The sequence below is a fragment of the Rhopalosiphum padi genome, chromosome 1 (genome assembly GCF_020882245.1).
Source record: "Rhopalosiphum padi isolate XX-2018 chromosome 1, ASM2088224v1, whole genome shotgun sequence".
NCBI lineage: Eukaryota > Metazoa > Arthropoda > Insecta > Hemiptera > Aphididae > Rhopalosiphum > Rhopalosiphum padi.
This window is the reverse complement of record NC_083597.1, coordinates 20,511,412-20,524,158: the sequence shown is the minus strand read 5'-3', so window position 1 is coordinate 20,524,158 and position 12,747 is coordinate 20,511,412. Positions and strand designations below refer to the sequence as shown.

At 37.1% G+C, this 12,747-nt stretch overlaps 1 protein-coding gene across 4 annotated transcripts in view; it reads left to right on the top strand.

Annotated features, from left to right (window-relative positions):
* The window catches only part of LOC132917692 (ras GTPase-activating protein raskol-like), a 130,055-nt gene that overhangs the window by 98,920 nt on the left and 18,388 nt on the right, over positions 1–12,747 (top strand). Inside the window, exon 1 of one of the 4 annotated variants that reach the window (XM_060978547.1) lies at positions 9,498–10,473. The exons of the other annotated variants lie outside the window; for them this stretch is intronic. Coding sequence (XP_060834530.1) covers positions 9,804–10,473 — 670 coding nt within the window. The 5' untranslated portion in view covers positions 9,498–9,803. Of the gene's footprint in view, positions 1–9,497; positions 10,474–12,747 lie in introns of those variants that run through there. 4 annotated transcript variants of the gene reach the window in all.

Genomic DNA, 12,747 nt, shown 5'->3' with positions numbered 1-12,747 from the left:
AGTTAATTGAAATAATATATTCGGTTCGATTAGAACTAGAATCGAAAGGAAATGGACAATTTATTATAATATATATATTATTAATAATTAATGTCAATAGTCTACTAAGTACGAGAGAGCAATGACAACGGTCTCGATCGTGTAATTTATTGCTATTGTTTAGCATTATTTCGTATAAACAATAATTATTAGAGGTATTGCGTTATATCAAAGTAGCAGCATAAAATATTATAGGAGCTAAAGATAGGTAGTTAAATTCTCCGCAGGACTACATATAGCACATTAGCACGTGGTAGTCCTTTATTTATGCGTACAGTTTATAGACTTATATCCGTTGAATGCCTACAAATGACTGCGAATGACTTGGACTTTTCAGTATCATAATATTTCCCGGTATGACGGTAATATCGTTCTGTTCGTCCGTCCGATTGTTGCCTGTTATTTGAATTTTAAAAAAATATATAAGAAACCATTGTAAAATACAATGGAGTGTTGTTAAAAATAGGCGCCAAGTCAAGTAAAAAAAACATAATATAAAACAACTAGTAAACGTGTAAAATCTGAGTAATCTGACTACGCGAACCTGTGTTCGTCTTTGTAACTATTGTCGTATCTAAATATTAACAGTTGGCCAAGGACGAACTATTATTTTATATTTATTATGTTTTCATGACGCTACATATTTTATCATCTTCCGATATAATGTCGTGTATTCGTTCAGTGTTTTTACATGTGATATTTATTATTTAATTATTCAATATTTAATAATTTAATTTGATATAATATTATATTCCTCATAAGTCATAATATTATTATATTTTGTTGATCACGCCGTGAATTATATTAGTGCACCCGTTATTCGCCTCTATCGGTGTGATTATTTTATACTTTGTTTCTCATACCAATACCATGATGTTAATTAGTTAGTTTAAATTTATTTTTAACATTGGCCTTATACGTTGTAATAAACGTGTCAACAACATTAATTAAATAAACGCGTTTAAATAGCTAAAAATGTAAATGTAGTATTTAACTGTTTAATTTTGTAACTGTTATACCTATATGTGACTACTTATAACAATTATTTAAATGTGCAATAGGCTTTTTGTCTGTCAGTTTTGGTCGATCAGCTGTCTAAAATGTATTTTTTTACCGACGAATAGATGTTTAAAAAATGCGAATTAATTATGCCGTGGATTGTAGAACACAGTTTATTACAATATTCTTCGGTTGTCTTCTCGATGTAAATTTAACACGTTTAAAAACATCCGAAAAAAATTGTTAAAAAAAAGTAGCACAGACTTGTGATAATGCTACAGGTATATTTTCTCTCAGTCGATTAATCGACCTTTAGTCGTTCAAATTGATTATAGTATTTTTCCCCAAGCCATTCCAATGAGTCAACGAATTCAATTTAACATGTGACGATTCACGAATAGCAATATTATAATTTTTTTGCTTAATTCGTATCATGTTATTTTCATAATATATTATTAAAAATTACTTATATATATTTATGTATTTGAATGTTTCTATGAACCTATTCTTAATTATTTTATTGATTGTTGTTACATATACTCTCCATTTTTAAGCAATTGTTAATTTTTTATGTGACACATTCTCGTACAAAATGCCATATAAATTGAGTCAAGTTTAATGTTGATTTTTAATGCACAATATTTAATTCTTTATTTTATTTTTTTAAAACAGAAGGTTTTAACAATTCCCAACAGCGATTGCACGACCAACTGCCTCCCAACGTTGTAGTTGTCATTCCAATCAGCACATGCACGCACGTACACGCGTACTCATGAGATATATATATATATATATATATATATATATTATATTTTATTGACTAAACTACCAGAGCTATAAATCAAATTCGGTTTTGCAGAAAACGACATTACTTAGAAAATAAGATCCATTAGCAGTCGTATAAATGTCGTTGTCTCGTATACCGTATTGTGTGTAATGTGTGTAATATATAATATATATAATCCGAAGAATGAGCAATTTCTTCGGTTGCTATATAATATAATGCGTATAATATACTTTTGTTCGTTTATACTAAACAGTAATAGAGTGTAAATTCAGTATAGTAGTCTATACTATTATATATTAGGTATGTCAGTGATGATATAATAGAGCAATTAATTATATCATATTTTAATATCGTTGTGTTGGCAGTGTTGATTCTACGACATTTTGGTACTAGTACAGATTTGTAAAAGGCTATCAAATAAAATTAATAGTTAAATTTCCGTCCAAATTTACCGGATGTCAGCTATTCGGTTTGCGATGATACCAAATGAACATGCATGTTTATAATGTCGTCGAACTCAACGACAATATTGTCCAGCGCTTTATTATTAATAAATAAATTGTAGTAATAAGAATCCGGTATGCAGATTTTTCGTGGCCGCGTATATATTATATGTAAGACAGAGAAAACACATCCTCTTTAAATGTATTATTTAAGTACACTGGCCAGTGCGTGGCTCATAAATAAATGGTACATTAGAAAATTTCCAATATAAAATAACTTGCATAGTATTAACTTTTGTACAAAAAATGTATCGAACTGCATGTTATTAGATTTATAAATGCAATAACGGAAGAATATTTTCTGAATTAATATTATAGAGTGATGATACTTTATTTTACGGCGTGTAACGATACTCCTGACCTTTTCGATAGCACAGGTTATCGTCAAGTCGAAATATTCCAACACGATCGTCGTGTCGTGAATTCAGCGTTTGGCCGTACTCCGTCGTCATATCGCGTAAGACAACTGCACTGACCAATCACCAATACTACGCCGTATAGCATAATAATATATACCCAACTGAAATCATATATCGAAATCATCACTCATAAACGTCGTACCCGACACGGCGATAGCGGGACGGCGCGTCTTGAGGTATTTTTATTTATATTTTAAACATTTTTATATTTTTGCGCGACCCGGGACAAGTGTCGCGAAATAACTCGCCGTCGAATCCCCGTCCCGCAGTGTACGCAGCTGCAGCCGCCGCGCAGCTATGACGACGCACCGGGATCGAAAAGTAATTTTTATTCCACCGTCATAGTCCCTCGGCGTATTATTTATGTACGTGTACGCACTGTGTACATACGGTGTGCGCTGTGCGGCGGTGACGTTTTTGCCCGTCGTCACGCTGCAGCCGACGCCACACGGCCGACAAACTCACCGCTGCCCACTCGTGTACGCGTAGACACGAGCGTATAGGTCGATGGGGGATATAATATATATATATATACGTGTACGCGTATATAGGTGTAATAACAGTCGTTTCGACGAAATGTAATAATTTCGCTCAGATTCCGTGCGTTTTCCCGGCCGGTATGAAAAGAAGGGGTCTTCGCCGGTCCCTGCTTGCAGCGGCGACCGCCCTCGGCTGCCAGACTTCACCTCGAGACGATGGGGTCGAACCCTCTCGCCGACCAAAACTCACACATTACACACGAATTCGGCTACCCCATTTCGTGTACCGTGTTATTTCGCCGGATGCGTTCGATTCCTGAAGACGTCGTATATATACATTATATTATATATTATATAATATATATATAACATTCGTGGCAGCGCAGCGTAAACAGGATCGTCGTCCGGAGACGAAAATATAAGCTCCGAGCGTCGCGTCATTCATCCGACCGGGATCCGCAGAAACGGCACGTTTTAATTGTTATTCGATTGTTTTAACGGGACATTAGGACACTATACACTTTGCCTATTAGCTACGACTGCACTGCTGCGATATATAACTCTATACTGATTTCCGTCGTCAATTATTGGTTCGCGCCGGGTGCGGAATTCACTCGTCGACCGCGAAACTTTGTCGTTTACCGATAGCTATTTCATTAGACACTACGCGTACATAGAATACACAGTATGGACGCCTTGCCCAGCAGTCATCCCTTTCTACGTTTATAATAACAATCCAGTTATACATGACGATGGAGCGAGGTTGAGGCGTCATCGAGTCGATTTAAATCAAATGCCATTATTTCGACAACCGCACGATAAATTTTTAAATTAGATTATATACCGAAACCATATAGTGTGGCATGTATTAATGAGTGTGTGTGTGTGTGTGTGTGTGAAATAATAATTATAAGCGCCATCATATTTCGATTTTTGAATTCTACCGATTTTTGACCTTAAATGTTTTATAATTTCCGAGAAAAACAATTCCGGTAGATTTACTCAACTTAAACAGCAATTAATTATACATAATAATAAATACGGTATTAATTATAATAACATTAATTCGATATATAAACTAATTAACGCTAAGTGTTTTTAATTGTATTACTTATTACAACTTATTTATATAGGTAAGTCATTATGATTTATTTCATTATTTGACACTTAACAAAAATAAAACTAATAGTAAAAATTACGAATATCGACTATATATAATATATTATATTGGTTAAAAATCATGGCATATCTGAGTAGATTTAACTACTCGTTTTTAATGTTTTTATCGGTCCTATAAATGAGAGTCATTACGTTAGGAAACTGTAGCTCGGAAAACATGAAGAAAATGTTAATGCAAATGCTTGGAATCCTAGTCGTACTGACTACTGATCATACATCGACACATACGATAGTGATATAATCGATATAATATGTTTCCGAGTTTTCGTTCGCAACGACATTATACATAGGTACGTCTTTGTAGACCAATGTTTCCGTTTGAATTATTGACTTACTTATGCACATCATCGTGTTGTCAGATCGTGTAAAACATTCGCTTATCCCGGGATTCAGATCTCTATATGCTTGTAAATTTCGTCACACTTAAAATTCTATTTTTGAAAACGCAATACAAGTGACCGCTGTCCATTAATTTTGTCCATTAATTTTGACGTGCACCGCGTGATCCGAGAATTTTCAATACTACATAGTACGTGATTGACCGCAAAATTTAGAATATACGGGAATACTAAGATATATTATAATATTATGTACCGTATAACCTACGCGTATTTGAGGAATCGGATACACAATAATATTACAATATATTATACACCACACGCGCTGTAATCGTTGTTTCGTTATTGGGTTATTGTATCGCCGTATATTACCATCGCGCATAGTCGTAAACAAACAATTTACAATAATATTTTTCTCAGCAATATACCGACACCAATATAATTATAATAATACATAGTACTTACCCATTTTAATAAGACGCGCAATGGTGTAATGCATAAATTCGTTACATTACCACGGGCGTAACATATACAACGTACAATATTTTTATTTCATTTTTTTACTTACTGCGTGTAATCGTATAGAGAAGCGATTTTCATATGAGCTATATTTCAATATTCGAACAAATCGTTCTATATTATTCAATTTCAAGACGATGAGACCTCCGTCACAAATACTGTAATGTAATACTTATAGAGACACCGACTCAGTGTTGATATCTATTTAGTGTACTATATATAAGTGTGTTATGACATTTAAATTATGTACAAATCACCACGATGAGCATACAATTTCAAATCATGGAACACATGAACGATGGCTTGTATCTAACATGTGTACAAAACACAAACGGTGGATAAACTGTGTATATTATACATGTATGCCTGCATATAACTGCATACCTGAGTATATAACTTATGTAACTTATAACTACTATAGTCTATAAGTATTCTTCTAAAGTCAATGTTTCATCAGTTGTTGTTTGACATTATAATTGTTTAGGTTATGTAAAATTAACTTATACAAATCATTCTATATATACTAACTAACAATCATTTCATTGCCATTTTTTTTGCCTACCACACTATGTAGAAAAAAAAATGTAGTTTTTTTTATAGAATAGACTTTTCACAATAAATGCTGAATCCAGTTTTAACCGCAGAACCGGTTAACCATTCTAATAAGTATCTATAAGGGAAAATCTATAAAACAGTGATTAAGCTTGTGTAGTAATTTGATTGCAAATATAGATCGTGATTATTTCTAATTGGAATATATCTGACTAACAATCTCCTAGATTATTTTACGTGGTTTTCGAATACTTTCCAAAACTATTGATTTGAACGTTGTTTTCTCTCTCTCTAATAGTGTGATAATTAATCCTTAAAACCTATAAAATATATGTAGTCAATAGTAGTATATTTTTACCTAAATTATGCGTAACCTATATGGCTATATACTATATATTGTTGTGAAATTAGCTCATATTGGGAATGGTAAATAGTGTGATTAAGGTTATTGTATATTTAGGCTTTAGGGTATAAGTTGACAATAACGTAAATATTATTCCACAGTTAATATTAAATAAACATTAGATATAATATAATTTGTAGATATTCATCGACTGTCTTTGAAGTTCGTACTTCATGATGATCGTGAAGACTAAAACCTAAAAATGTTCGTCGTCATTCAGGTTTCGTAAACAAATAAACGTCTTACCATTTTTTTTTATTTTTATTTTAACTGTTAACTAAAATTTCATCTATCGTTCCATTTGATAAGTTCTAAATATTTAACCGGGTAATAAGTGTGATGAAGGATTTTAGAAATCATGCTGTAAACTTACAACCGGTATTACGCTTTCTTTAGTTTTAACTTTTTAACCCGCGAGTTGGGACTCGTTAACGGGTAATATTCTATTTCGTTGTGTATAACCTGCAGCGAATGTTTTGTTAGGATGGTTGGTTGGTGAATATTTCGAAATTTGTAGACTATATTATTATCTTTCCAACAATGATAGCATTAGCAGACAGGAATCGAATCAACCCTTAAATAAAATATTAGTTTCTTGAGACTCTGGTTTTTGCCGCAGTGGTATAGTTGTCATTCGGTATGATTTTATTTGTTTCCGTTGACGTAATTGGTTTAATTTTTTTTTTTGTCTATCAACTTCTGTCGGAGGAATCACATCACAACGCTGCAGTGAACATCTATTTACGAGTCTTATGTACAAACGACTAGTCTGTTAGAAGTATACACACAAAAATAATACATATACCGTGGTGATGCGTACGTTTTGTGTTACAGATAAAAAAAAAACTGGACTCTATAACGCTGTTTTTTTTTTTGTTCGACTATATAACGACTACCGGACCAGAACGGTTGTGTTTTAATCGGTTTGAACTGTTTCTCCTTTATTTTCGAAAAAAAAATGTTAGCTATGAACCAATAATGAAGCCACCAACGGCGGCGTAAATCATCAACGGGCTGCACCGGAAATGGTGCAATAAAATTCGTATTTTCTTGTATTATTCTGTGACAGATATTTAATTATAGTGGTATAAAAAAAACTCGGAAAATAGCCTAGTATAAATGGCAATATTGTCAAACAAAACGATAGACAATTGGAACAAATTAGTATGAAAAGATAAATATATACATAATACATTAAATACGTATATCTATATGTATTTATTATGAACCATATTGTAGTTTCTCTTTGTATTTTATTTTTTTATATATAGAACGTTATTTTTCACCGTTGATAAATCGGTTACGAATTAATTTAAAAAAAATCATTTATTATTTTATTTGATTATAATGTTTTTATTTTTTGTATATATACATTTTACAATTTATACGTTTTCCTTGTGTATTATGTACAGTTAAACTAAATTACCAAAACGTTACTTTTCTCCATTCAAATATGAATTATAATAAAATATTTTATAATTTATTGGTCCCTATTAATAGATATTATAATGAAAGGATGTGATGATTATTTAATTTTAATATATTATTGTACCGCGCTGGACGTGTAATAATAATCTTCCGTTTTAATATTTATCATTTCCTGTTATTGACTTACGGAAATTGGGGTTCTTATAAATATCCAATAACGTCTACCTACCTGTACCTGCTCAATGGTGTTTTTATGCATATTGGGTATTGTTTTATTTATTTGATATTTGGGATTTTATTCAAAAATATACAGTTCTGAAAATTGTTGATTTTTGATTCACGGACATATCCGCGGAGGCCGATTAAGTATCCTCATCCACGAGTATCCACCTTATTATAGCGTATAATTATAAAAGTATTAACTGTTAAGTGTGCCAAGCGTCGGTACTTATCTTATGCCCACTGCCCGCCCGAGTGGTAGCCACTGGCTATATAAAGTATTAGTGTGCTCAGCAGTTGTCTTAACGAGTACACGGTGATGTCTTAAAAACCTTACATGTTTGCAATATTCAGAAATTAAAGTAATGACGCATCTGTACGATCGTGGAATTAGGTTTACACAAAACCGTGAACTATGAACCGACTCGAATTTATAAAATATTTCTGAGGCTCTTCGTCGGCCGAAAACCATATTATATTGTCGACAACAGCCGCACTGCAATGGATCGATAATAAATAATAATAACACAGACGTAGTAGTAATCTAAGTGTTTGTGTGTGAATTTTTCAACGGGGTTGTCAATATTTTCGGTTTTTTTCGTCGTCAAATCGGGTCAACGCTCGAGAAATCGTCGTCGGATTTAGTCTTAGACGTCTCCGTGCAGATCTGTACGCTGTGCGTATATCACATGATATATTAATAATATAGTCATTGACTGTCGCGTGTCAAGTGAGAACGTGCGATAGTCGATAGAAACCATACATCATAACGCCGACTGTTGAAAGACAGTATACTGTTGTTGTAGCGCGAGCGGTAAAAAACACAAATAATAATATTATGCCCGTAAAAGTGTGTGTATTAAGATTGTAAACCGTCGATATCATTAACGTATCATATAATAATAATAATAATAATATCATCAATTAGATAGCAATATTGTTCGCGTTTGTGTGGGTACGATAAATGATAGTTACCTAATAAAAAAAAAAAACCAAAACAAGTAAACATTTTATAGCAACAGCAGTGATGATGATGCGCTCGAATCGATCAAATTCCCGGCCGCACTCGGGTTATCGCGCATCAGTCATCGGTTATCAGACACAGTAATAGGTATATTGCGATTGTTATTATTACACCGAAACTCGACGATATTATTATTATTTATTATAGTTCGATGGCCAATCATTTTATTAATGCGACCAAACGGTTCCGAGACGACGATAACCGCGTTACGAGTACGGACGATGTGTGTGTCTGGAAAAGTTTATGGAAAAACAAAATCCCCAAAACGGTATAGCAATGTATTGTACTATTATCGGTTAGGGGAAGACACTATTGCGGGAGGGCGCCTCTCCGCATCAAACACACAAGACGTTCGAAAAACGGGGAATAAGCCTCCGAACTCGGGATGAAGTCTGTTTCGTTGTTTACAACCGGCCGGTCGTCCGACGGGAATGCGACCTGCCGCCGCGTCGTGGTGGGGGGGAAATATCTCGCTCGCACACGGCCGCCGCCGCCGCCGCCACCGACACCGACACCGCCACTACCCCCTCGGCCCACGCGTAGCAGTGGTTACCGACGGGCGCGCGCGCGCACTCGCGACGAATGCGAACGTGAACCTGAAACGAACTCCACCGACTCTACGGGGCCACTCGACGGCGCGCCGGTTAGTCAGTGTAGTAATGTCATTCCGACAGTGCGTGCGCGGTGCGTAGTGGTTAAACGCGTGTTTACGGTTTTGTGTGTGTGTTTGTGTGTTTTAGATGTATATGTTTACCGTATTTATTTCTTCGTTATCGTTTTGATTACCGTCTTTTTTATTCCGAGTGGCGATCGTTTACGTCGAGAATTAATCATGATTCGACAATACTAATAACACTGCTGTTATAGTATACGTTGTCAAAGCGATAAATCTCACGACAAGTGGACACGCGACCGATGACGACGACCGGACAACAGCAGACCGCGGTGACGACGATGACGGGCAGTCCGCGGCGGCGTCGCTCGACGTTTTACATACCGCTGCAGGCCACTGCCCGACCCGCGTTGGCCGTGGCCCGGCTGGCGGACGCCTTGCCGCAGCCGGCGGCCCTCCAACCGCAACCGCAGCTCAAGTCGGCTTGTGGACGAGCCCTGTCCGCGTCCGCCCTGGCCCTGCTGCAGGCCGACCACCCGCCGTCGCACCGTCCGCCGACTTCACCGTCGTCAAGCCGGCGGAGCTCGCCTCTGGCGTTCATCCGGCGCCCGTCGTCCCGAAAACTGGCCCGCAGCTCGTCCACCATAATCACCACGGGCGGACGGTGGCTGTCGTCCAAGGCCTCCTCCGTAGGCCCGTTGCGCGTCAACTGCGGCGACAGTTCGTCGTCCATCGGCGACACGAGCGGCGTCGTTCAGCAGGCCAACAGGTCGCCGCCGATCATAGTGATCGAAGGGTCGCCCGACGAGTTTTACCGCAGGCGGCGTCGTCGGCGGCGCCACGGGCTGGCGAAGTCGTCCACCAACTCGGCCGGAGAAGACGATAATAACCGAAGCGACAGCGACGTAAACGATGACGCCGACCGCCAACTCTACGACGACGACGAAGACGACGGCGACGACAACCGATCAGGTCAGTTGTCTCCGCGAGACACCAGTTTCGGGATTTCATCTCATGATTTTGTTATCGTTGAATATCAGTGGCACGAGAAAAAAAAAACCTTACAGGGCCAAAAATCAGAAAAACATTACCAATTAAATATTAATGCTAACCCAGTAGTTGCCTAGTCTACATTTTCTAACTGTCGGATATAGGTATATTATATTAAAAAAAAAAGTATAATTAGAAAAATGTCGATTTTTGATGAACGACGACATTTAAAACGTTTAGAGGGCGGGAAACCCGGTGTGCCCCCCCCCCCTTTGGTGCGCCTCTACTGTTTCGCAAACTGCGAGATAACGAACGACGGATGGATTATATTATTATAGTTAAGCGACGTGTGGTTGTGGTGTACACGCGGTTTTATAATAATATTATCATTAATATTTCGTCGTCGCTCTTTCTCTCTCTCTCTCTCCCTATGCCTCTGTCTCTCTGATTTTAATAAAACCGGGCGAGCGGCTGTGGGGGCGTTTCGAGCGAGCCTATTGTTTTTTTTTGTTTTTTTTTTCAACGTCGACCGGACACACGGAACAGTCACTGCCGCCCGGATTGAATGCAAATGAAGTCGTCGTCTAGACGACGGCGGGCGGCCATCCGGATGACGATTCCTCGGCTTAACGCGATTAGGAAGACTACCGTGTTGGTTCCCTATAGGTACTCGGCGAGCACCGCTGTCGTCCGTTTCGTACAATATTTATATTACATGACTTTTACAGAGTGGTGGTATACGATCCGAGCCCGTTGAAGAAGTGATTGGTGACGGTTTCGTTTGTGGTTAAAAAAAAATAAAAATAAATTTTGGGAAGTTTGTCGATTTCATATATGAGTGGCCGTTACGATTCGCACACAAACTAAACTGTGTGTAGCGCACGTGTACGAGCCGCCGATAAATAATGTATAATAATTGCGCGCGCTTCTTCGTGAGTAGGTACAAAACATACCTCTCCACTACAATTGGCTACCGGTATGACTACTTATCGCTAATTATTATTGTTGCGCGCGTACTATAAAGTGGAATAATTAATAATCGTGCACGCGAGAGAATAACATTATATTATGACGTGCTGAATTGCCGAACGCTCGCAACGACGTAAAACGGCGGACACGTGTGTTTATAGTTTTTTTTTTCCGTTTTCGCGCGCGATCATTTTATTCGGAATTTTTCTTCGTTCCACCTGCCGAGTGGGTGTTTATGTACTGAGGAATTTCCGCTGTTGGGTTTCGCGTGCGGTGAAAGTCGTCGCCGACCATCGCGCACTGTCGTGTCGACAGCGATACCTGTGTGACTGTGTACAATAATATTTTAGTCACGCGGATTCTGCGACCGTTTTCACTTACAAACATCGCATTATTTCGTTGTTGTGGTGCCCGATTATTGTTGTTATTATTATTATTATTATTTCGGCGAGGGATGTGGCGGGTTGCTGTGTGGCTGTCTGCGCTCGTACAAGTCTCCGGAGAGCCCCAAATTTATTTCTATATCACGGTTTACCCCCTCGATATTTCATACACTCCCTAATACCCCTGCCAGCGACGTGTTTGACATTTTTTTTTAAAGAATAAAAGAATTTTGTTTTAAATAAATGTTAATAACGTTATTAATTAATCAGCGTAATACCCCTTTGGCAATATAGACAATATAATCAATCTCAACTTAAAGGGGCGCAATTACATTGCCTCTCCCTCCCATAATACGATTCTACTTGTCGTTATTAAAATGTGGTAATACAGTTTTCGATTTGACCTCGCGCATTTGTGCATTTCTAACAAATGTAAAATATTATAATATATTTTATTTTTTCATCATCGATGAGTAATTCGAAAATTCTGTCGTCACAGTCCAATTCGCATACCTATATAGTCTGCGCGAATCGTCGAGATGTACACAGTGTACACGTTACACGTTCGTTTTATATTGAAAGTCTGCTGCCAAGTTTACGAGATCCGTGCGATGCAGCGTGTGTGTATGGAAACGTATTTGTCAACGCCAAAAAATCCATTAGGTTGGTTTTTGACGAGACCCGACGTTTATTATATTATTATTATTAGAGTTTCGTTTCGACGACGTGTGACGTGCATTTGAATAAGAAATGAACTGTTCATTTTTCTTTACTAAACCGAATTCGATATTAGGTATATCATGAAATATCGTAATATTACCATACAATTTATATATTATGCGTATATAATACGAAATACGTGTTAATCTTTAATAAATTTGCCCGTTGGTTCGTTCTGCTATTC